Source organism: Megalops cyprinoides, chromosome 14 (genome assembly GCF_013368585.1).
Source record: "Megalops cyprinoides isolate fMegCyp1 chromosome 14, fMegCyp1.pri, whole genome shotgun sequence".
Taxonomy (NCBI): Eukaryota; Metazoa; Chordata; class Actinopteri; order Elopiformes; family Megalopidae; genus Megalops; species Megalops cyprinoides.
Genome location: NC_050596.1, coordinates 26,443,941 through 26,466,408, shown reverse-complemented (window position 1 = coordinate 26,466,408; position 22,468 = coordinate 26,443,941). Strand labels below are relative to the sequence as shown.

General features: G+C 44.4%; 1 protein-coding gene across 1 annotated transcript in view; it reads right to left on the bottom strand.

Annotated features, from left to right (window-relative positions):
- The window catches only part of LOC118789536 (receptor tyrosine-protein kinase erbB-4-like), a 294,445-nt gene that overhangs the window by 76,161 nt on the left and 195,816 nt on the right, over positions 1 to 22,468 (bottom strand). The window contains exons 4-8 of the mRNA XM_036546004.1: positions 10,874 to 11,005; positions 7,738 to 7,803; positions 3,612 to 3,730; positions 2,651 to 2,792; positions 689 to 802 (exon numbers count right to left, since the gene is read on the bottom strand). Of these exons, the coding sequence (XP_036401897.1) occupies positions 689 to 802; positions 2,651 to 2,792; positions 3,612 to 3,730; positions 7,738 to 7,803; positions 10,874 to 11,005 (573 nt within the window). The remainder of the gene's footprint in view (positions 1 to 688; positions 803 to 2,650; positions 2,793 to 3,611; positions 3,731 to 7,737; positions 7,804 to 10,873; positions 11,006 to 22,468) is intronic.

Genomic DNA, 22,468 nt, shown 5'->3' with positions numbered 1-22,468 from the left:
ATGTGATGTCACAGCTACAATGTCACGGAAAGGTTGTGAGGGCGTTAGACACGCCACGCCACACAGCTCCCTGCTGCAGCAAAACAGGGGGTGCAGAATGGGAACAGCTTATGAGAAGTCGCCTTACAGCTGTTCAAAGGACAAACTGATGCCCTTCAAAAGAAAACAACAACAAAAAAAAAACACTTTCAAATAAAAAAACTGCAAGGCGGGTTTCCATGTTTGATAGCTTACCATTAACTCATGTGCCAAGGTCATTGAATAACATTACGTTATTGGCATTTAGCAGACACTCTTATCCAGAGCAACTTACATAGGTTACAATTTTATATATGTTACCCTTTTATACAGGTGGACATTTACTGAGGCAATTCTGTGTTAAGCACCTTGCCCAAGGGTACAACAGCAGTGCCCCAACAGGGAATCAAACTGGCAACCTTTCAGTTAGGAATCCTGCTCATGCTCCCTATCACCACACTACACTGCTACCCAAGAGGTCATCTTTCTCTATGTGCACTGTGCAAATCCACTTCAAGTGGTAAAGCATGTACGGTTCAGGAGGAGGGAGTTATGTCTTTATGTCTTTAGGGAGGAGCTGTGGCAAAGATGGAAGAAGAGGGTGGGGTTACAGGGGACAGGAGGGCGGAGTTGATCCGACACATAGGCGGAGTTCGGGTAGGAGGGGCACCTTTGGGACAGATGTCAGTGCAGGGGATGCACATCTTGATGCGGTTCTCCTCCACCTCCATCTTGTTGCTGGGACAGGCACGCACGCAGGAGCTGTGGTCCACCACAAAGTTATCTGCAACGCAGCACAAAACAGTGACTATTACACATCGAATGGGTTCAATGGATTACAGAAAACAATTCTACCCGTTTAATAATCATGCCTACAAAAAAAGCCTATAAAATTTGCAATGTATTAAAGTCCATCCGTGATTCAAACCCACAAACTAAGACACTAACACTGAATCAACACAGACCGGATACCTTCTATGACTGCAGGCTGAATCTTCAAAAGACTAAAAAAAAAAAAAAAAAAAAAAAAAAACTTGAAAGGTGAAGGAGCCACCGCATTTTTAAGACATGACCCACTTCATAAAGAAAAGCTCTCGCACATCCAGGACTGACTCATGTTCGTGTTCAGTGTTGATGTTACTAAAGTGAGCACTTGTGTGGCCCATCGCCTGGAATCAGGGGGGCCCTGCATCACAGAGCCCTGTGACTAACCCCGCTTAGGCCCTTCTTTATTACATCCTAATGAAGGGTCCTCATCACCAGTGAGAGAACGTGTAGAGGGCTGCATCAGTCACTCTGGGTTGAGGACCATGGTTTTCTGTTGGAGATGGGGGGGCTTTCATTACAACACTCATGATGTGCCTGGGAGATGCATCAACCCACACTGTGACTGACACTGTTTGAATAACATGACAATAACTAAGGCGCCTGTGTAAGAGAGAGCTGGGGGAGCACAGTGTAATGGACGTAGTACTCGACTCCCGAATCCAGACCATCATGGGTTCCAATCCTAGTAGGACTGTACAGTTGTCCAATACAGAGAGTTATCAGTTAATATTCTGATATTTGGGAGAGTAAAGTGAAATAATACTTATATACAGACTCAAATAGGATGTGAAGGGCAGTGGCTGGGCTTTACACAAACAAGCAGGGGGAGTGAGCCTACATTCCTCATAAGGATCAGTCATTTTAGGAGAAACATAAGGGTGTAAAGGTCAACACAGTGGAAGCTCCATTGCAGGGGAACACAATGGCTATAAATGTGCTCTGCCCTTAGCTGCTGTAAGCTTACAGGTCGGTCATGTCCTAATATGGGTGGGGCCCACTGAAGAACATGGTTACTGCTCTGTAGCTTAAACTGCTCCAGTATCGTTTTAAATTCATTCATTTCAAACAGACACATTCCGTGTCCTTTTAAAAATTCAAGCTTTCAGTTAAACAGCTGTTTAATGCGGCCTCCTTTTTGTGAGAAAAGGGAAATTGCAGTTAAATGTGATCTGGATCTGAGTCACTGAGGGCAAGGCCATAACACATGTAATTGCAACTTGCTGAAGTGGCTCTGCTACAATGACTCTTTATGATTCACATACTGCAGTCGCCGTCACCGCACACTTTACCAGGAATGCTGATACTATAAGCCTGGTACACAGCCTACATCTCAAGCAATAAACCCTCTTCATAGAGAAATAAATAAACAGGTATAAATCCCTCTGATTATGTCTTTATCTCACTTGTATCTCAGCTTCTTTGTATTATTTTCTTTGTGGGAGTGAGGCAAATCCCTATTTCACCTTGAAAAATCTACACAAAGCACCAGCTCATTTAAGATGCTGAAATCAATGAGAAAATTTAACTTTTCAATAGGCAGTGATATGTATCATGTTTGTGTTTTATAAAAAAATGATCACGGACGGGTTTTTTTTTCACTCTATGAACAAATATCAGAGGTTCTGAACTTGATTATAGAACCCATCTGGGTCCTGGGTCCTGGCTCTAGGCTGTGGCTTTAGTTATAAGGGAAAAATAAGATTTCATGAAATGATTATGATAGCTGTGTGCCAGCAAACAAGAGCTCTAGCTTTTGCGTGGTGTGTTCCTGGTTCTACTGTTCTGTGAGTGCGGGTGCTCTTACGCGGACACTTCTTGACGCAGAACGCTCCGTAGGTGTACTTCGCCTTGGGGTTGTGCTCCAGCTGGAAGGTGGTGGGGTTGTAGACGAAGGGCTGAGGGCACTGAGTCACACACGCGCCGCTGTCATTGAAGTTGGTGCAGGCCTGCAAGATACAGGGTTACTGGTTTGACGCCATCGTGACCATGCAGGCCTGTAACCTTTACAAAACTGGCCTCAGGGTGTCATGTTGAGGTTAAGGAGATATTTTTTCCTCAGTGATGTATATGACCCTGTCTATCATTTAGTGTTGTTAAATGCAAAAGTTTGAGGTATAACCTATAATAGTGTTTAAGACTTTCCGGTCTCTGTAAATTGCTGGTGTGTGAAGACTAATAAATGTAATCATTGATCCAAAAACAGGATTTCGGTGATGAAAAAGTGTTATGGTACAACATCAGCAGATAAAAGTTTTAATGTCTAATTTAACTCGAGGGAGCTCAATAAATCATAACCACAAAGCTGGTTCCGTGGAAACTGTGGAAAGTTTCATACTGACACAATAAACCGATGGGAGAACAGAACAAAGGCGCACAAGGACTGTGGGTGCCGGTCTATATTTAGCAGTGCATTGTGGAGAAAATGACACTGTCATGGCATCTCCTACACAAAGAAAGCAATCCATTACAAAAGCTTTAGTTTTTGTGTCAAGAACGTCTTTCAAAGCATGAACGGGCTCTAAAGGAGTATGCATTCCCTCCAAACAACAGCGTTAACTAGCACCAGCAGAAAGTGTGTAGCTGGGAAAGCTACACCTTTTCTACATGAATTAACAAAATGCATGCTGCACTGCTACTGCTAACTGTTATAATTAAATACAGTACCTTTGAATTTTTTAGATTTCAGGAATGGATTCTTTACAATAGGTGTTTACACACTGGTGAGTAATGGACAGGAATGACAGTGCTTTCGCTGGACGACCTACAAAGCAATCAGTGTCTTTAGGACCGGAGCATCCTCCCGCACACTCCCGGTGGCAGCAGTCGCTGACGTAGGGGCCGAAACAGCGCCCGTCACACTGCTCAGCGCACACCGTTTTTGTCACTGTGGAGACAGAAACATTACATTTGCCATCATGAGGAAAGACATAACCATACGGTTCCGCACCGGAACATTAAACTCCTCACTGTGGAGAAAAAGGACATTACCATACTGCACTGAGCTATTACATTACACACATCGCTATGGACACAGAGTGGACATTACCATTACACTACTGCAGACATCCATAGCTCATAGACATTAGTAGGACACACTGACACAGCACACTATGACTGTGGATGCAGCACCACAGAGTAGCACACCTTCAGTGGACATCAGCACCATCAGCTTACTATTCAGTCATTTGACAAGGCATCATATTATTCATTCTTTACAGCCATTTCTCCAATAGGCTTTGTGAATATCATGGCTAACGACACTGCCAGGATTTCCTGTTGAATTTTAAAATATGTAGATGCTTCTATTAAAGAAACCGTAAAGACCTATGGCACATCACATTACTACCAGTAAGCATATTTGACAAGAGTCATATTCCATGTAGTTACTGTAATTTACAGCTACGGTACTGTAACTGTATAATTATGCCAGTGGGGAAATGGCAGGAGTGAGGTAGGTAATATTCTAATACAGATATCACGTAGTAAGTTATTAATAATGTATAGTTATGGCATTATAGTCAAACCCTGTCGTAGCGGGACAGTTTAAGAGCCGTGGCTGGGAAATGCTCCGCTCTAACAGAGGCAATCTACGTTCTGAATGAGGGGGACTGGGGCCTCAGAGCCTCCAGCAGCAGGTATGTCGGTCTGCAGCATCACGTGGCTGGATGTAGCCCGTTGGTTTGCGCTTCCCGCCCATCTGTGACAGTGCGATTAAGACCTCCGTCATGTCCGCGCGCCACGTGCGTGTTGTCCGTCCCTGGCAGGTGCCATCACGCTAACGTCCCGCCATATGGGCCGCCGCGTGTGCCTGCCACCGCGATGACAGGTAACATCAGAACCGACGGAACGCAATCGGAGGAAGAGCTCGGTAAGCGATTTGCAGACACGGGAGCGGAAGGAAGACTGCAGATCTCTCAAAGAGACGAGGAGCAAACTTTTCTTCCCCTCTTTGCTCTCTGCCGCCCTCCCTTTGAAAGGAACTGTGGGTATTTGTGGACTAGAGCATAGCCACTGTCATATGTTTGCACTTTTTCTCTTTTAGCATGCATTTTTTCATGCTTGCATACGTGTGTGTGTGTGTGTGTGTGTGTGTGTGTATGTGTATGTGTATGATTAAGCATGAATGTGTTCCTACTGTATAAACTGTATGCGTGTGTGTGTGGGTGTGTGTGTGTGTGTGTGTGTGCGTGTGCGTGTGCGCCTGTATATGCCCAGTTGGATGTGTTTATACCTACAGGTGTACAATACATAATGGGTACAGGTTATGAAACTGTAAGGGCTTCTTCAAACTCATCCGGCAATATACATGTTCCCCTCTCTAACTAAACCACGCAGACGGGTTTGAAGGGAAGATGTTCCCCCCTGTCCCAATCAGCAGGTCCTGCAGCTAATGTTAGTCGCTCACAGGGTGATGGATTCAAGATGATCCACAGCTGCAATGAGATTGGGGCCTACCTCCCCCACTAACAGAACGTCAATGAATTCTATTATTGCGCATGAAAATGAAATGGCCTACTTAAAAAAAGACATTTTATCAAACAAATGACCTCACCAGCAAACTCCAGCATGTTGATCTATTTGCTATTAGACATCCACTTAAAAATACTGCCCAGCAATACAATAAAAAACATCAATCTCTCAGAGTATGCTGAGCACCTGAAATTTGAACACAGGGAAGGCGAGGAATTAATCAGCAGATGTGATGGAAATCAGAGATGATCCCGGTGTGTTTTATGGTGCAAAAACTCCCCGCCTGGCTGGATCATCACAGTTTGAATAAGGGGACAAAGCTGGACCCAGCACTTTCTGCATTTTTACCTCATCCATTTGACCACAACAATGTGAAGCTGCTTTGCCGCCAACTCAATTCAGCTGAAGATGCTAAAGCAGTCGATTCAGATAAATAGTGGCATTAAGATGATATGGCTGTATCTGACATACCCCAATATCAGGTTTTAGAAGGGAAAAAAATAATATTGCCTTAAATCAACTGATGATTTGTGGTACTACCTGCCTGTATTTACTACTCCTCACATGGTTATCAGTGTAAATATGCAGCAGTAGTTGCTCATAAGTAGCCACTCATAAAACAATGGGATTGACAGACAAGAGAAAATATAGGGTTAGAGTAAAAGTGAGAGGAAAAGAAGCAAATGGATACATCTTATCTACCATGTTGGATGACACTTGCTGAAAACTTAATGCATAGTGCTAAATCATCTCAGTGCTAACTCATATTTGCATCGTGGCGACACAAATATGGCTATAGAAAATACTTCAAAAAGGGAAAGGAGAGCGCAGGCAGCGGCAGAGAGAGAGGAGAGGAAGAGATGAAGAGAGGGGAAGAGAGAGGAAAAGGAGGGGAAAAGGAAAGGAAAGAGAAGGATGAAAGAAATGACGGAGGGGAGAACAAGGGTGTGAGGAGGAGAAGGGCACAATGTGTAAAGACAGGGAAGAGAAACGGGAAACGGGGGTCACAGCAAAGTGGGAGAATGAGACGGGGGGATAAAGCAAAAGCAAGTGACAGATAAAAAAAGGAGGAGGTGGAGGGCAGAAACATCACTGCTGATCAATCATGTTTACAGAGTGTCTCAGTGGCTGGGCCATGTCTCTGATTAAGGATGGCCTATTTGGGAGATAACGTGTTTATGAGATTTATGTATTGATTTCAGTTATTTTCTATTACAGGAACGTGCGATTTACTGCACCCTGTTTCCACGGCCATGCGCCCCCCGGTCTCCTCTCAGTGCCCTGCCCACGGAACAGAAAGGACACGCATGAGATTTAAGGGTGTCCTGATGCATGTGCGTGTGTGCGTGTGTGTGCGTGTGTCTGTGTGTGTGTGTGTGTGTGTGTGTGTGTGTGTGTGTGTGCGTGTGCGTGTGTGCATTTTTGGCTATGACATACACATATCCGCTTGGGCATCGACATTCGGTTTTGTATTAACACCTTTTGCATTAATATCTCCCGAAAGGTGACAGGGGAGTTTCCTATAAATTGTGCATGTGCATACAGTGACCTCCATTCCAGTCCAGCTATGGGAAGATTACTCTACTTAACAAAAAAAAACAACAAAAACAATCACAAAAGATTATCATTGCTTATTAATGATCATTTCTTTACCCCCAACAGGCTGTGGGAAAATATACTTTCTGAGCACATTCAATCACATGTTGCTTGAAAATTTTATATGATGCTCTGCAAACATCTGAACGACAGGTGGGATTGCATCGGATCGAATTACGGTGATGAAACAAAGAATAAAGTCTTCTGGAAGCAAAATAGCCAGAGGAGTCTGGCGGCGACAGCTGGGTGCGAGAGAATGCAATAACGCAGGGGAGATAAATGCATGTACTTCACTGTGTTTTCCCATGAAGCCGCGGGGCCAGATATAATTACGCTGTAAGTGTTAAAGTGCACTTCTCAACCGCTGGAGGTGAGAGGCAGAGCTGCCGCTCCCACTGGTGTTTGAATAAGAGCCCTGATTCTCCCTACAATTATCTCCTCGACGGGGTGGGGGGTGAGGTGAGTGCTGTGCAGGCCGCTGATAGCGGCTCTCTCGGCATGGAGATGAGCGCCAGAGCTTGTGCAGTCCTGTTGTAGCGATGGCTAGCTGGCAAAGCAACAGCTTCTGAGGAGTTTTACCACACTGCAACTGCAACAACTTCCATCACTGCCCTGGCCTGGCCATATGGCTCTCTGGGCCCTGACTGGGCATTGGCTTACTGGACTTGAGCCACGTGATGTGTTGTAGTGTAGTGTGTAGGGGATGGGACGGGGAGGGGCCAGCATGTGTGTGGCGATGCGGTGGAGGTGTTGGCCTCAGGCTGGATCAGAAAGGGTGCCCCCATGGTGGAGGGGGGGGGGGGGGGGGGGGGGGGCAATACTCACAGATCTGGCATTCGTCGGCACGGGGTCCCCAGCAACGGCCGTTACAGGATCGGTGACAGCGGCTGCCTGTGGATGACAAGTAGGCAGCCCTTCAGACCTCGAAACCCCTCTATACCTCCCACAGCATCCACCTCCAGCAACACATTACATTACATTATTGTCATTTAGCAGACGCTCTCATCCAGAGCAGCTTACACAGAGTAAAATTTTTACGTGTTATCCATTTATATAGCTACGTATTTACTGAGGCAATTCTGGGTTAAGTACCCGCTCCAAGGCTACAGCAGCAGTGCCCCAGTGGGGAATCGAACCAGCAACCACTTGGTTATAAGCCCTTGTCCTTACCACTATGCTACACTGCCTCCCCAGACTGCAGTGCAGGAGCCCTTAAACATAATGTAACATAATGTCTGTCAGTATTGGCAATCAAAGTGCCTTAAGCAGAAACTATTCCTTACCTTAGCCAGCATCTGTCTCAAGGACTACACTTAAACTAGCCTTTTGTTCAATTCGAACCTGAAGATGCAGTCAGCCAATCTTGTATTTTTGTATTATTGTTACCATTGAGGTACACTGATAAGCTTTTCTCTATAACCTATAAGCAACAAGGAATTTTATTGAATGGGTAAAGAAAAAGCATTGACCCAATGGCATCCTGAATGTACTAGCTATCTGGAGCAACACAGACTCTCAGGCTGTGGTGATTATGGCTTTCCTCCCCTCAAACAGTCTGTGGGAGAACTCACTCAAATCAAGGCATAATCTCAGAAAATGTTCACATGCTGGCGAGACAAAGACACTGACAGGCTTCTCTTTGTGTGTGTGTGTGTGTGTGTGTGTTGTTTTTCTGCCAGCATGTGCTGCCATTGGGGTTTAATTGACTGGCTAGTAATTATAGACTGAGTGTGGTTGCCTAGTGGAGTGTCAGCCCTTTGCCCTAGCTCAACTTCAGTGAAGAGTAATTATGTTAAAGTCTCACTCTATCTTGACATGCTTCTCCATCTGTTCCACCCCTCCTCTTCCTCTTCCTCATCTTCCTCACTACCATCTAGCTTTGTTTGGCTGCCTCACGTCTACAGCTGGATGTATACTGACTTGAAGACAGACAGCAAGAACAAACAGCCTTCCACACGTCTCTGCCATTAGCACTGTGAATGTTTCTCAACACAATCCCCCATCTCTAAGCACTTGTGTGCTCAACCATTTTGGCGGTGGAAGGCAAAAGTCTAAGGTGATCTGAACTGCATTCTGAGTGGACACATCCACATCCAGTGTCAGGTTTAATGATTCAAAATGATCACATACTGCGATACATCAGCGATGTCGGATTTAGGATTGGGCATTGCATTTTGGTCCAGTATCCTAAAAAGGTCATCACCTTTATTACAGACCGCGGAGGGGGGAAAAGCAGTCACAGATGAATTTTCTGGAATTTTCGTGCAGGAAAGCAGAGCCTCAGAGGAGAAACGAAAGGGACCCCTGGGGGAACGGGCATGTTTTGGACGTGCTGTACTTTGCCATTCTGTCAGCCTGAGTGAACTTTAATTGTAGTGCGTTACCCCGGCAGCTTTGCCTGAAGGCCATAACCGTGCCATTATGTTTAAAGTCTGACAACCCCCTGATACTGATTCCCATTGACCTTGAGTGAAACCGTTTCAAACCGTAATGTTTTATGCCTTTTTGAAGGAGGCATTTTGAGTCTGAAACTTTGGAAAAAGAACATTAAAAACTGATCATTAGACATGGTGACGATGCCATCAAATCAACGGACACTGTTCGTTTTCTGCTGGTGGCGCAACGGTAACGTTTGAAGGGGTAAAAATACAGAACCCACCCTGCAACTGCCACACAAAGGAGAGATTTGATACGTTCTGACGGGAATGGCGGGGACATGCGGCCCTTCTTACGAAACACCACCGAAGAATGGATCGTAATTGGATTGAGAACAAAAAACTCCGCAGAGGTACAGCAAGAGTTGAGTAAGATAATCTGCGCGAGCCGCCGTATCTCCGAGCAGAGAGCGAGGAGTCAGATCAAAGCCTCTGAGCATTACTGAGATAGAATAAAACACATTGCGGGACTCTCTCACTGTCTCTGTCATCACAGATAAAGGGGGTCCCGTGAGTCAGAGTCTGCTGTTCAGAGCCAGGACATGAGAGGCAATTCCAAAGGCATTACGGCCACCCGTAGAGGACATCTTTATCACAGTGAGAATAAACCAGCGGCAGGTTGTCAAAAACAGATGAAAAAAACAGAGTCTGAGATATCCATCCAAATATGGATTTTATTAAGACCTGAGAAAAAGTGGATTCCTAAAATATATATTCTACATGTAGTTGTAAAAAAATGAACTCAGCTCCTTCACGTATGCTATGGAAGGCACCAGCATGACTGAATCTGGAAGTAAACTCGCTAAGAGTTGTGGCCTGAAATTCAGCAGAGGAGTGTCTGAATTAGATTCAAACCCTTTTCACATTCTTCTCAGGTCCATCTGCTGCTGTTTTACCGGACCGGTGGCTGTCTTTAGAGGAGCCGTGGTGTGCGTGTACGTGTTTGCTGTAATGTGCGCACGCGTTTGTGCGCACTGGTGTTTTTGGCCAGCAGGTCCCTCAGCAGAGGCTCCCTGCTGTTCTTCCCTGACCCTGCTCCCTGCCTGCTGTGTCACGGACACAGGCTTTCCCTGCTAATTAGGCCTGGCTAATTAGTCCACTCGTTCTCCCTGTTCACAGATACAGGATGTTTGTGTACCTGACTACCCATCCTGCCCTCGTCCACCTGGTTAGATGGAGCAGCCCTTGGTGGATAGATGGCCATAATACTGCATCTAGATTATCTTGATACGAACCCCTGTTCGATCCTGTACCATCATACAACAAAGCATGTCCTCAACAGCAGTAACTATTCTCAGCAATTGTGTCCGAGTTAGGAAACAGACCTCCTGCTGACTTGTTATATGAAAGATTTGATTCTTCTGTAAAAACAAAATTGTCTTATAAGTCACCTGGAAAACACAGAGAACTAAATTTTGAGTAAAATGATGGCTTGGTTTTTCCTGCACACACACTAAGTGACCATTTTTTAAAAACAATTGCAACACCTCTTCGCCCAGACTCTTTTTACTGGTGACAATACTCACATCCAACGCTGATATTGGTGGGCACCACGAGGAGCTCGGAGCGGGGGTTTTTGACAATGTCCTGCCAGTGGATGGTGTCGGCATGGCAGAGGAACTTGTTCTGGTCCACATACACACCGCCATTCAGGATCTCTGAGAAGTAAAGACACAAAAAAGAAATGGTTGAATGACAAAGAGGTTCAGATACCGCCTAGAAGCAGCTTGCTCTCACCAGCATTAAATCACACATATGGGATGCTATACATTGAGATCCATCCAGCAATGCAACATTATGTTGACTGGTTTAAAACCGAGCTGTCCAATTCTTATCCCATAAGGCTGCATTAAATCACTTAAAAGCACAGCTAATTACTCAGCCATTTAGCATCTTTAACTGAACCAGCTAAACCACTCCAACTCAACAACCATATGAACGCAGAATATATGAGCAATGCTTCTCTGTTACCCTGTGTAAGTGTCTGCTAAGTAAATTAATAATGTAATGCAACAAGGAGGATGCTGTCAGACTGTGAGTAACCGGGGAACAGCTCTGAACGGTTCTTGTTTACAATATGACCTTTTCCATGTCACTCCTTCTTGCTGACCCTGAGCCTCCCTGTATCCCATGGTTGATGTCCCACTTTCCAACACAAAGACTGTACAATGACAGGTACAGGAAAATGAATTTACCCAGCACCGGCATTAAGATTACGTATAGCGTCTACTCCAAGCAAAGCATGATTGATGCTGAACAAATGAGGTCAGACTATACCACCCCTTACAGTTGTCTTTCATAACAATATGATCTGTTTTTGTTTTCCAAGGAATGGCACACACACACCAGATGTTAACAGAAAATAATAATAATGATAATAACAGTAGAAATAATTAAGTTTTCAGATAAAAATCCTCTCCGTTTCAGAATCCAGGATGTGAACCCTGGTAACAATAATAACTGACAAGTCAGTAATTTCATTTTTCATCCCGGAGAGGGTCTTAATATGAATCATAGCATCTAACCCAGACTAGAGGATTTGGGGAAATCAATCTTGTTGTCCTCTATTGGAGTGACTTAGGGTGCCAAGGACTGTTATGATCCAGAGATTCCCAGAAAGCTTTGTCTGATTTAATCCTGACTCCAGTGAAAAATAAGAGCTTATAGCAGATTACCAACATTTATGTCTTTGGACTTTTCTCTATATACAGAAGAAGATTACCAACATAAGGACAATATAGATGAGACATATTCATAACTGCGGGCAGGGAGACACTGTTAATATTTCTACAAAGACTTGATTAAATTGTGCTCTGCACGTCACTGTGTCTTGGTCCTCTCCTAGGGGAGTCTCAGACCTGTCTTTATAAAAATAATTTTATTTTTGGGTACACATCACAGGAGGTTTAACCCAGGATGTTACATGTTTAAGGAAGCTTGCTAATGGGTAAGAAAACAACAAACAGCAGTACAAAAACCCATCTTGCAGTTGCACCTAAAAGTGTTTTTCTGGGTCAACAGTGGACAGAAGGAGCCTTGACCACAAATCCTGACAGGAGACCGAATGGAACCTGTTTCCTCATGGATTGCCTCACAGCATGCATTAATGTACCTCACCCCCAAAGCAAGGCGAAATCAAACTGCCTCGTGCTTTAACACGACACCATCCCAGAAACGAGCAGGTTTTTAAGCTTCCCCTGCCTCTGCCTTCCTCCCTTGTTTCGCTCAAGCCCCCTTCCAACGTGCTGGATCCTCAAATCACATCCACCTTTCATGTTATCGTCACGATGTTCTCCTCTGCAGCAAAAAAAACGGGAGACAAAACTGCTTCATCACGTTGAGAAACGGCCCGGGCCGTCACGGGCGCGATCAAAGGAGATGCTCTTCGACTTCGGCTCCAAAGACGGATGAGCATATCGCCGTTTTCCATTTATGCCGGGGCAGTAATTTCTACTGATGTGACGATGTAGCCACATTCATTAAGCCAGCACCCCCCTCATCCCCGCACCCTCCACCCCCACACACACTTTCCAACTTGTTTTCGATCTTCCCCCCCACACGCCATTTGAAGCTTCAGTTCTGCTGCATATCGTCCTTGCACTACTTCATATCTCCGAGATGAATTATGGACGCTGTGCAGTGCAGCCATAAAAAAAAAAAAAGAAAAAAAAAATGTCCCGCATATCATAGATAGCAGAGATGCACAGGGGTTTCAAAAGCTCCACAGTGCAGTTGAAATGTACATGATTGCGCTTGATGAGGAAAGTGCTATGTAGCATAATGTCACTGCCCAAGTAGCAATTTAAATGGATTTGCAAATGCGTGTGTTGATCAGAGTGGTCGGGAGACATGTCATTTGCTGGACCGGCAGAGATAACAGACACTGACTTATTCACACCGAACAGCCATTCATCTGGAAAGTCTAACAGACAGCAATCCCTTCTCATTTGTTCATATGACAGAAGGGAAGGGAAGGTCCCTTTTCTATGTGTGAAACAATCCCTCAGAAACAGTTTGTTCATGACGAGTCTCCTTCCCCATCTTGCGTGGTTAATTTGTTTGTCGAATATCAGCAGTACAAAGTTTTCCGCAACAACCCCAGTTTTCAGCACCAGACAACAGTAGCATGAGCAATGAGAACTAATGAGGGAACGAAGAGTTCAAATGATGCCAGGTACGCAGGGATATTAATCAGCAGTGAGATTTTTTGTAAATTTTTTACCAATTGTTGTCAATAAGTACACTGTCATTTTCGGCCAAACTCCTCATGAATATGCATGGACAAACAATGATAAGATAATGGTAAAATGGTGTTATTCTTTGTTAAAAATCTTAATCTCTCTTAAATCTCTGATAAAACATAACAGAGACATAAATGTGAAGTGTATGATTTCACTTGTCACAGACCCTACATACAGGAGAAACACACTGACCAAGCACCTGGGGTCAAAAGGAAATAAAATTGTCCACTGAAATGGCTGAGTCAGACATCAACAATGACAACCCTCCAGTAAAAGCTTATGTATAGATCAAGTGGTCCCCATTCCATATTCAAACTGGCTGGGGTTCACACCTGCTCTGTTCAGACCTGCTCTGAACGTGAGTCAAGACAGTTTGTTCTCGAGGGAAGGGGAGTGATGGGGCGGGGCAGTCTGTTAACATCATTTTGTACGGCTCCCCTTCCCTGATGCTACTCTGCTATTTAACAAAATAATAAAAAAAAAACACTGCAAAAGAAAAATAAAAATAAAAAATTGGTCTATTGTCCATCAAGGGCATTGAATTGGAGCACTTTTGTTTGCCAAGACCAGAGTGAGGCAAGTGTGACTGAAGCGCTGACAAAGGCTGGGAAAAGGCTAACCTCACGGAACGGGGGCGGTGAGCGCCGAAGGCCACTTTCAGCCGAGATCACACTCCGCAAACCGCACGGCCATGAGCAAGCACTTACAGCCTCGCCTTTAAAGGCCCTCTTTATTAAAGGAATGAACAACTGTTCCAGTGACCAGCAAGGGCACAGCAGCTTTCATCGGCATGTTTCTTTCGCCTTTCATCAACACAGGAAAGTCGTTTTTATCGCAGCACTTTCATCATTTTGCTGTTCGTGCTTTTTTTTATGAGGGTTTAACATTTACTTATGCAATGTTGTGTTAAAATGAATGTAAAATGCTGTGATGTTTAACTTTCCCTGTGATAATGTACAGCGCTGCACTTTAAAAAAAGTACAGTACATTAGTTGTGGGAGGAAAAAAAAAAAAAACACATTCAAAGAACTGATGTAAACACACTACAGTCCAAGTTCCAAGTAAAAATTCTTGCCAAATATGTTCCTATATCTTTCAAGAAATAAAATACAATTTATTGTTTGGGGTTCAAACAGATGACTGGGAATAAACATAAACACACGCACACTTACACACACAGACACACACACCGCACAAATTATGTGCACACACAGTCACAATTTGCACCTCACAGGCAGGCACAGAAAGCAGACCGCCCCCCCCCCCCTTATATAGGCTGAACCCTAGTAATTGTCTTGCAGACCCCCTGATTTCTACAGGCCTGCACACATACACATACTCATGGCAGAGGTATAATAGTTCCATCTGATACTGTATCATATTACATTTCAATGTGACATCCTCCTGACTCTGCCCAAAGAATGAAGTGAGAGTAATGCATTTACTGAAAGCTCCTTTTAGATGTAAAAATATTTATATATACAGCACATGTACAGCAAAGGGGGTGAAAAGCGATCTGATTTCCCGAGGATTATATGAGTTGGAGAAGTATAAAGTCAGTTTCCTCGAACAATGGTGCTTAAGTTCCAGCAGCATCAACAGCAAATGAGAGGGAGCAGAACAATGCTCCATCACACTTGCGTTGTGTGAAACAGCGGGAGGGAGAGAAGCGACAGTCTCTCCTCCTACGGCCGGCAGGTGTCTGTCTGCTGGGTCCGTATGTGCCTCTCATCCCTTCCTCCCACACGCCTTGGCTGCGCTCGGCATGCTGGGATCTAGAGCAGCGCTGTAGCCACACTGGCACCCTGACCCACTTCCAGCCTGGTGGGTGTGCCCGGAGGTGGAGAGACAGAGAAATGAGGCCGGATTGTGACTTTTGGGAGGGCGGCGTGGGAAAGGTAAGCCCTGGAAGGACATTATGGGATTTTGGCAGGTGGCGTGTGGTTAGGCGGCTCAGGGTGAGCTGGGTGCAGCAATAGGCTTGCAGCTGGGAGGTCGTGATGGAAGGTCAATCAGTGGGCAAACATTCATCTCTCCACTCATCTGTCTAAAGAAATTTGCATCCCCCTTTCATGCGCACAGTCTCTAAACTCATCTTAAAAACTTAGATGTCAACCAAATGCTTCAGGATAAATTCCTGTAAAATGATCAGCACACTGCAAAACAAAGTACATTTTGTAACTTAATATGTATAGATGATCTGGTGATCCTATTTTTATTTTAATTCTCTTCCTCTCTCCGTCACTCCATTTCTCTCTCCATGTCTTTCTGCGTATCTTTGTGTATTGCACCTCCCACAAACAAACACACACACACATACACACACATACACACACACACACACACACACACACACACACACACACACACACACACACACACACACACACACACACTTACCTGCACACAGATACATGAGTACAAGCACGCACGCGCACACACACACACACACACACTTACCTGCACACAGATACATGAGTACAAGCACGCACGCGAAAACACACACACACACACACACAGACACACACACACACACACACACACACACACACACACACACACACACACACAGTAATTTCTCACTCCATTGAAGAGCAACCTGCTGAGTAGAGAAATTGTAAATATCACTGCCTCACACGGCTGGGTGCTCCTCTTGTCCAGGCCTTTGATAAAAGCTTAAAGTACACACACAGCCACACCTGCGTGGTGCATGTGGAGAGGAGGGCAATGTTATCAGTGAACTGACTCCAGTTCAGCCGAGCAGATCAGCTTGGAGCAGCACTCCACTGCCTCTGACTGAAAGCCACAAGATGTGGGTAACTGCTACGTATAATGTGTATTTAATTCCATTCAAAACTTGGATTTAAATCAGCTCTTACTAGCATTACTGGAAGTACTTTTTTTTTGAGCAACACTACAGCAGATATAATTTGGCTGGCTGACAGACAATTGTTTTATATACATAGAACAGACTGCCTCATAACCATCACACAAAAACCCCCGCACAAAAATGAAATATAATATACTGAGAAATTGTTGTATCACAAATACATTTAAAATATATTAATGGAAATCATAAATATATTGCAATATACTAACATATATCAATTTTACAGATATTAACAGTAAATTTATTGGGCTAAACAATATATTTCATATATATTACTATATATGAAATATATTGTACATTACTCAATCATATTCTCAATATATAATTCTTTGTATGCGCCAAAGATTATTACTAAAAAAAAAACTGGATACTTGGAACTGGGAGGAATGTCTTAGCAGGTGAATCAAGGCCTTATCTTTCACAGCTAGCCTAAAGCAGGACTTAACACTCATGCTTGTATATCACAGCAGTTAAGAATCCCCCAAAGGGACCACCTTAGAAAATATTAATTAGGTACTATAAGCCAAAACAAAAATAAAGACACAAACCACTTGACGTACGCCGGCTTTAATACCCTTCACTGAATGAGTAGGGGGATTTCTTCCCTCCAAGCAAGTGAGGAGTCACAAGGAGAATGACAATGCGTCATGCGTCACGTACAGGCCATCCCATTGGGCAGCGATACACTTCAGACAAGCCTGGAACTTTGGAGAGGCGAGGAGACGTGGAGAGGCAACAAAACGCATTCATTTGCCGGCTTAATAAGCACCGCGTCCTAAAAGGGTGACGAAGGCGCACTTTCACGACAGTGTGAGCAATGCCGAAGACGTTGAACACAAGCGCCGTGTGGCTCTTTGCTGGATCCGGAGGCTGTGCATTTGAGCAAGTTAGCTTGTACAGTTCCCCTCATTACTAGAGTGTGCTGGATGAATCTAAGGCTTTAGAGAAGACAGGCAAACCGTAGCTCGTTATTATCAATATTATGCACCATAAGTACGTAAGCGCAGTAGAAGAAATCTGAACCCGGCAGGCTCCATGCGTTTTTTTCTTTTCTGACAGTAACTGATATAACCCATGAAAACAGAGCTAGGTGACTTGCTTTCCAAATAACAGGCAGACAGACCAGGCAGACGTGCAGACTCTATTTCCCTGCAGGACTGAAGTGAAGTTAGCACTCTCTACTGTACACTTTAATGAACAGCTGCTGGAGTGGCACTGGGATTGTAAAGAAGTCCATCTCAATTAAACATATTCACTCATGAATCTCGTGAACAGAGGCACTCTGGCTCTCATTGCTAATTTTGAGTAGATGCCGTAAGATAACAAGAAACACACTAACTCTTTTGATAACACCAGTGCTGCTGCTTGTCTGATACCCCATCTTGGAGACAAATATTCAGTATTAATTCAGGATAAATGTGTCATGTTATACACGCCAGATGTCATCTGGACAGGACGGTGTTTGGTCCAGGACCGGTGAGGGGTGAAGGCGTTTAAACTGTGACTCCTCCCAGCGCCGGCCCTCCCTCTCCTGATTCCCTCCTGTAGCTGTGGCGGTGGCCGGCCGGCCTGCGCTCTGACAGTGATGGCTGTAGGGTGAGCGGTGCATAGTACTCTCATGCCAGTAAAGCGCTCTGGCATAGCTGCCCGTAGAGGGCACAAGGGGAACATGACTGATGAGGCTTAATCCAGGCCAAATACCCAAGACTTCCTTATATATCTCCGGTCTCCTCTGCCATCAATCATTGTGAAGTATTATAGAGCACACCCTTGTCTTTCAGACTGTGCGTTGCCAAGGAAACATCATCTCCCTCTCTTTCTCTCTCTTGCTCTCTCTGAAAAAGCCCCAGTTAAGTTTAAGGATTATAACAAAGGTGAATTTTCTTTCCTGAAAGTGCTCTTGCAATGAGGTTAATATGACCGTAACTGAATGCAATCACGCTGTTATTTTCCTAACATTCCACATGATGTATGGACCACAATAATCCAACTCCCACGTTTGCAGTTCAGTGGCCCCAGCTGTTGATTCAGGGTGGTTAATTGCAATCTTCTCACCTGTCTTCTGAGACTGTGTGCTAGGCTTTTACATGGAAAGCACACCGGGCCTCGAAAATATAATGAACCCCCACCTGAAACAATCTGTCATTACGGCTTATCAGTCCCAGAACCTCTGCTGGGTCTCGCAGGCCACAGATTACATCCGAGGGTGAAATGGGAACCCAGGGCCGGCCTCGGCGTAAAAGTCTGGCCTCGCGCTCGGATTTGCCACCGTTCCCGCTGAGGGCGGCCCGTGGAACAGGGCCCCATCATTGATAGAGACAAGGAGAGAGCACGCTCCATAGTGCCTGAGGAGACCTCCTTTTTTGTTGTTTGCTCTCTCTGTGGGGGGATTGGTGATCATGTCATGTCCAGTACTGGGTCTGTCAGCTAGCGGTAGGCCCCCATACATTGCACCTCTGTAGCCGCAGGTTACACAGAGTCATTCCCGAATACTGGGTTTTAACCAGTGAGAAGAACCACAGCCTGGAGTCGCAGCTGTTGCACTGTAAAACAACACAATACAGCTTGCCCTCTATCAGTATAGCACCTGCTTCTGCTGTGTCTATTACCAGTGAGAGATGGAGTCACTAGACCCACTGCAGAGAAATACAATGCACAGATTGCACTGCAGAAATCAGCTCACACACATCAACAAACCCAGCTTCATTTGAGACTCACAGGCAAATGAGTGTGTTCTGTAAACTTATAGGGTCATGTAAACTACTTTGAAAAACTACCGAAGTGAAGTCATAAAGTGAGTGTCCTTAAGATCAAATGCCCTCTCCAGGACTGAAAAGAAAGTTCTGTAAAGTAGCAAAATACTCTCAATGCTGTCAGCAGAAAACACTTGAAGAAGCCTTAGCCTTAGAAAATACCACTACCCCAGCAAAGACACTCTTTATGTAAACACCATAACTCAGAGCAGTGCAATTACAGAAACAAAGGGGCAGAACCTTGGCAACCAGAAAGTTAATTCGTCTCACGTTCAAGCCATTTATATCTTACACAAGGTCGGAAGAAAAAGCAGCCTACATAAATCTATTGGAAGAGGGCAGTTTTTAATGTCCTTAACACTCCATGAAGAAAATACAGCCACTCTCCATTCAAATGTAATTGCAATTTTATGTATTTGACTAGTGACCTGGAAAGAACAACTGCATTAATTCGACTAGCATAAAATCCTTTATGACTGGCTGGAAGGGGAGGGAGAAAGAAAGGTTCCCTGTCTGAGGTACACAAGACCTTGCGAGTGGAGAACGTGATGTAGCGGCAGACCAGACTATGTGGGAGAGTGGAGAGGCAAGAGTGAGGAGAAGGCAATACGATAACCTGGTTTTGCTTGCTGCGAACGTTCAAGTGCAAATACAAGAGCAGAATAAACTGTGGAACATAACATGGTCATAGGGCAATCACAGTCTACTCAATGGAAAAAGGCAATTGGTACTGTATGATGCTTTGCATGAAATTTGTTATATATAGGTACTTCCTTATATATAATACATATAATATTACACACACACACACATATATATATATATATATATATATATATATATATATATATATATAATGTATATACATACATAATTCAAGACGTAATAACAATGAAAGCTCTGAATTTTAGTTCATGCCATTGGAGAAAATTACACTATACAGCAGTCAGACTGAAAATCAAAACACCTACAGTACATTTGAATACTTTCTATTTATGAATACAATACAGAATGAAAAAAATATGACCTCAGCCATAATTAGGACACATTAAAAGTGACTAATAGTCACAACTATTCATCAAACAATGACGCACAATTGGAAGGTCATGTCGAATTCTCTAGCTTTTGGAAACAAAAACCTAACAAAGACGTACGTGCTGAGGGTTTCCTTTGTCTTTCTACCCTATCTGATTATTACCTAGGCAGAAAGCAGAGATATTCTTTTATGTAGCCAACGGGAGAGGGGTGGAAGGGTAGAGGCTGTGAAGAGGTGGTGCCGTGCCCTCCTTTTTTTTGCACTGTTCCCTTGATAAGAATAATTGTGTTTAAATCCGGCTGATTACATTTCGCCATCTCCTGTGCGATTGTTTGCGTGGAATCCTTATGAAAAATAGCCCAGATTAAAGGATTATGGATTTCTACAGAACACAGAGCATCTGTTGAGAAGAATGAGGCCATAAAAGGGGAGCGGGTGGGGGAAGGGTTATATCTTTCTTTATTTTCAATCACAGCCATATTAATTTGTATCTTATGGCTGTAACAGTGGTCATAATAGCGGAGGGAGACTTGGTGGGGGGCCAGATCAGTATGAATGAGAAAAGGGAAGAATGAGAAGGTGTAAATACGGAGAATGAGGAGATTAAGAGCATCAAGCAGGCCTCTTGAAGTCTCACTATACACACACCACCTATGGGCGATCAGATGGATGCTCCTATTCATGCTCTATTGGTATTTCTCAGACAAAAATACACCCCAAACGACTGGATGATGGAAACAAAGAAGTTGGCTTGTACTGTATGTATTACTGGTGACATTTTTATTATATCTATCTATCACAGACTACTGAACAACAGTGATTCTTCATCAAGCCTTTGGGATTGCAGAGACAGTGGAGTACTTTGAGTGCTCATCTTCCTGTAACTGAGTCTAAAGTAGCTAACCGTGGCTGGAACACAGCCCTATTTGTGTGGCACATTCATACACTGAGCAGCGCACCTTTGTCACATTTCTCTTGACGCTGTCGAATGATGAAGCAACACACAGCACAATCTATTCATTGCAGGAACCAGAAAAATAAATAAGTAAAGCAAATGACAACTGAGTTAAACACAGGGCCCTTCTGAGACTGTGGGCATGGTTTCCTTATTAGCTTCTGTCTGACTGGTTCTCGGCAGCATTTTAATGAACCAATGCCTCCTGAACTGCCTCAAAGGACAAAACAACACTAAGCAATGGCTGAATGAATACCCATATGAATGCCAATTCCTTGGCCATTCTGATCCACCGGGGCCCACAGAGAAAAGTAGTGGGTGAGGAATGCACTCTGGGGAGAACACAAGTCCCTCTGACCCTCTGACCCTCTCCCTTTCCTCTGGTCCTCACCCTCCTGAACAACAGTTAGTGTAGTAACACTATTGATGCTGTTTTTTGTTGATGCTGATTTTTGTTGTGACACTACTGTTGTTTCGTATTTGTTGTTGTCGCTTTGACATTGTATGCAAACACTACAAGAGACAATGGACCTGGAGTCAAATTGCTTGTATGTGTAGAAGCATGCTTGGCCAATAAAGTCTGATTCTGATTCTGAAATCCAATCAGGGAAGGAATGGATGACACTGAACATGTACAAGTGAGAGGATGGCAATCACTTCCGGCCGCACTGCTCGTCCCTCTGTTCCGCTGACAAGCTGACAATGTGAGCCGTACCGCAGCTGACATACGGCAAGGATGATGTAATCGCGCCCCTTGGAAGAAGGCGTTTCGGGAGCAGCCTGTTACTTTGGAGAGGAGATCAAAAGGGAGTGGATGGAGCTGGCGTGTGATGTCGTGCTCCTCAGACAGAAGGGGAGGTGGCCTGGGCATGGCACGGAGCCGCCCGCTGCACTGAGCGTTTGGCTCACGCACTTAGGAGCCTGTTCAATACCCACCTGTGTGACTTCAGTCATCAGCAGGCGGCTTTTCATGTCCCATTACCCCCCCCCGCCTGCATTTCGCACCACAGAAATAAATACATTAGTAATTGAGACACAAAGGGGAAAGGACCATTGCAACGGAGAATTCATCATGCAGGTTTCTAAACTGCACGAAACTCTGTTGAACTCAGAGTGAGAGTGTGCGATATTGGGAAGTTGCATGGATGCTTGTGCAAGGTTACTCAGCCTGCTGACACTTAAAGTATTACCACAGCTGACATCAGACAGGTAGCAAAGGATCTAATCATGGGACATACTCATCCAT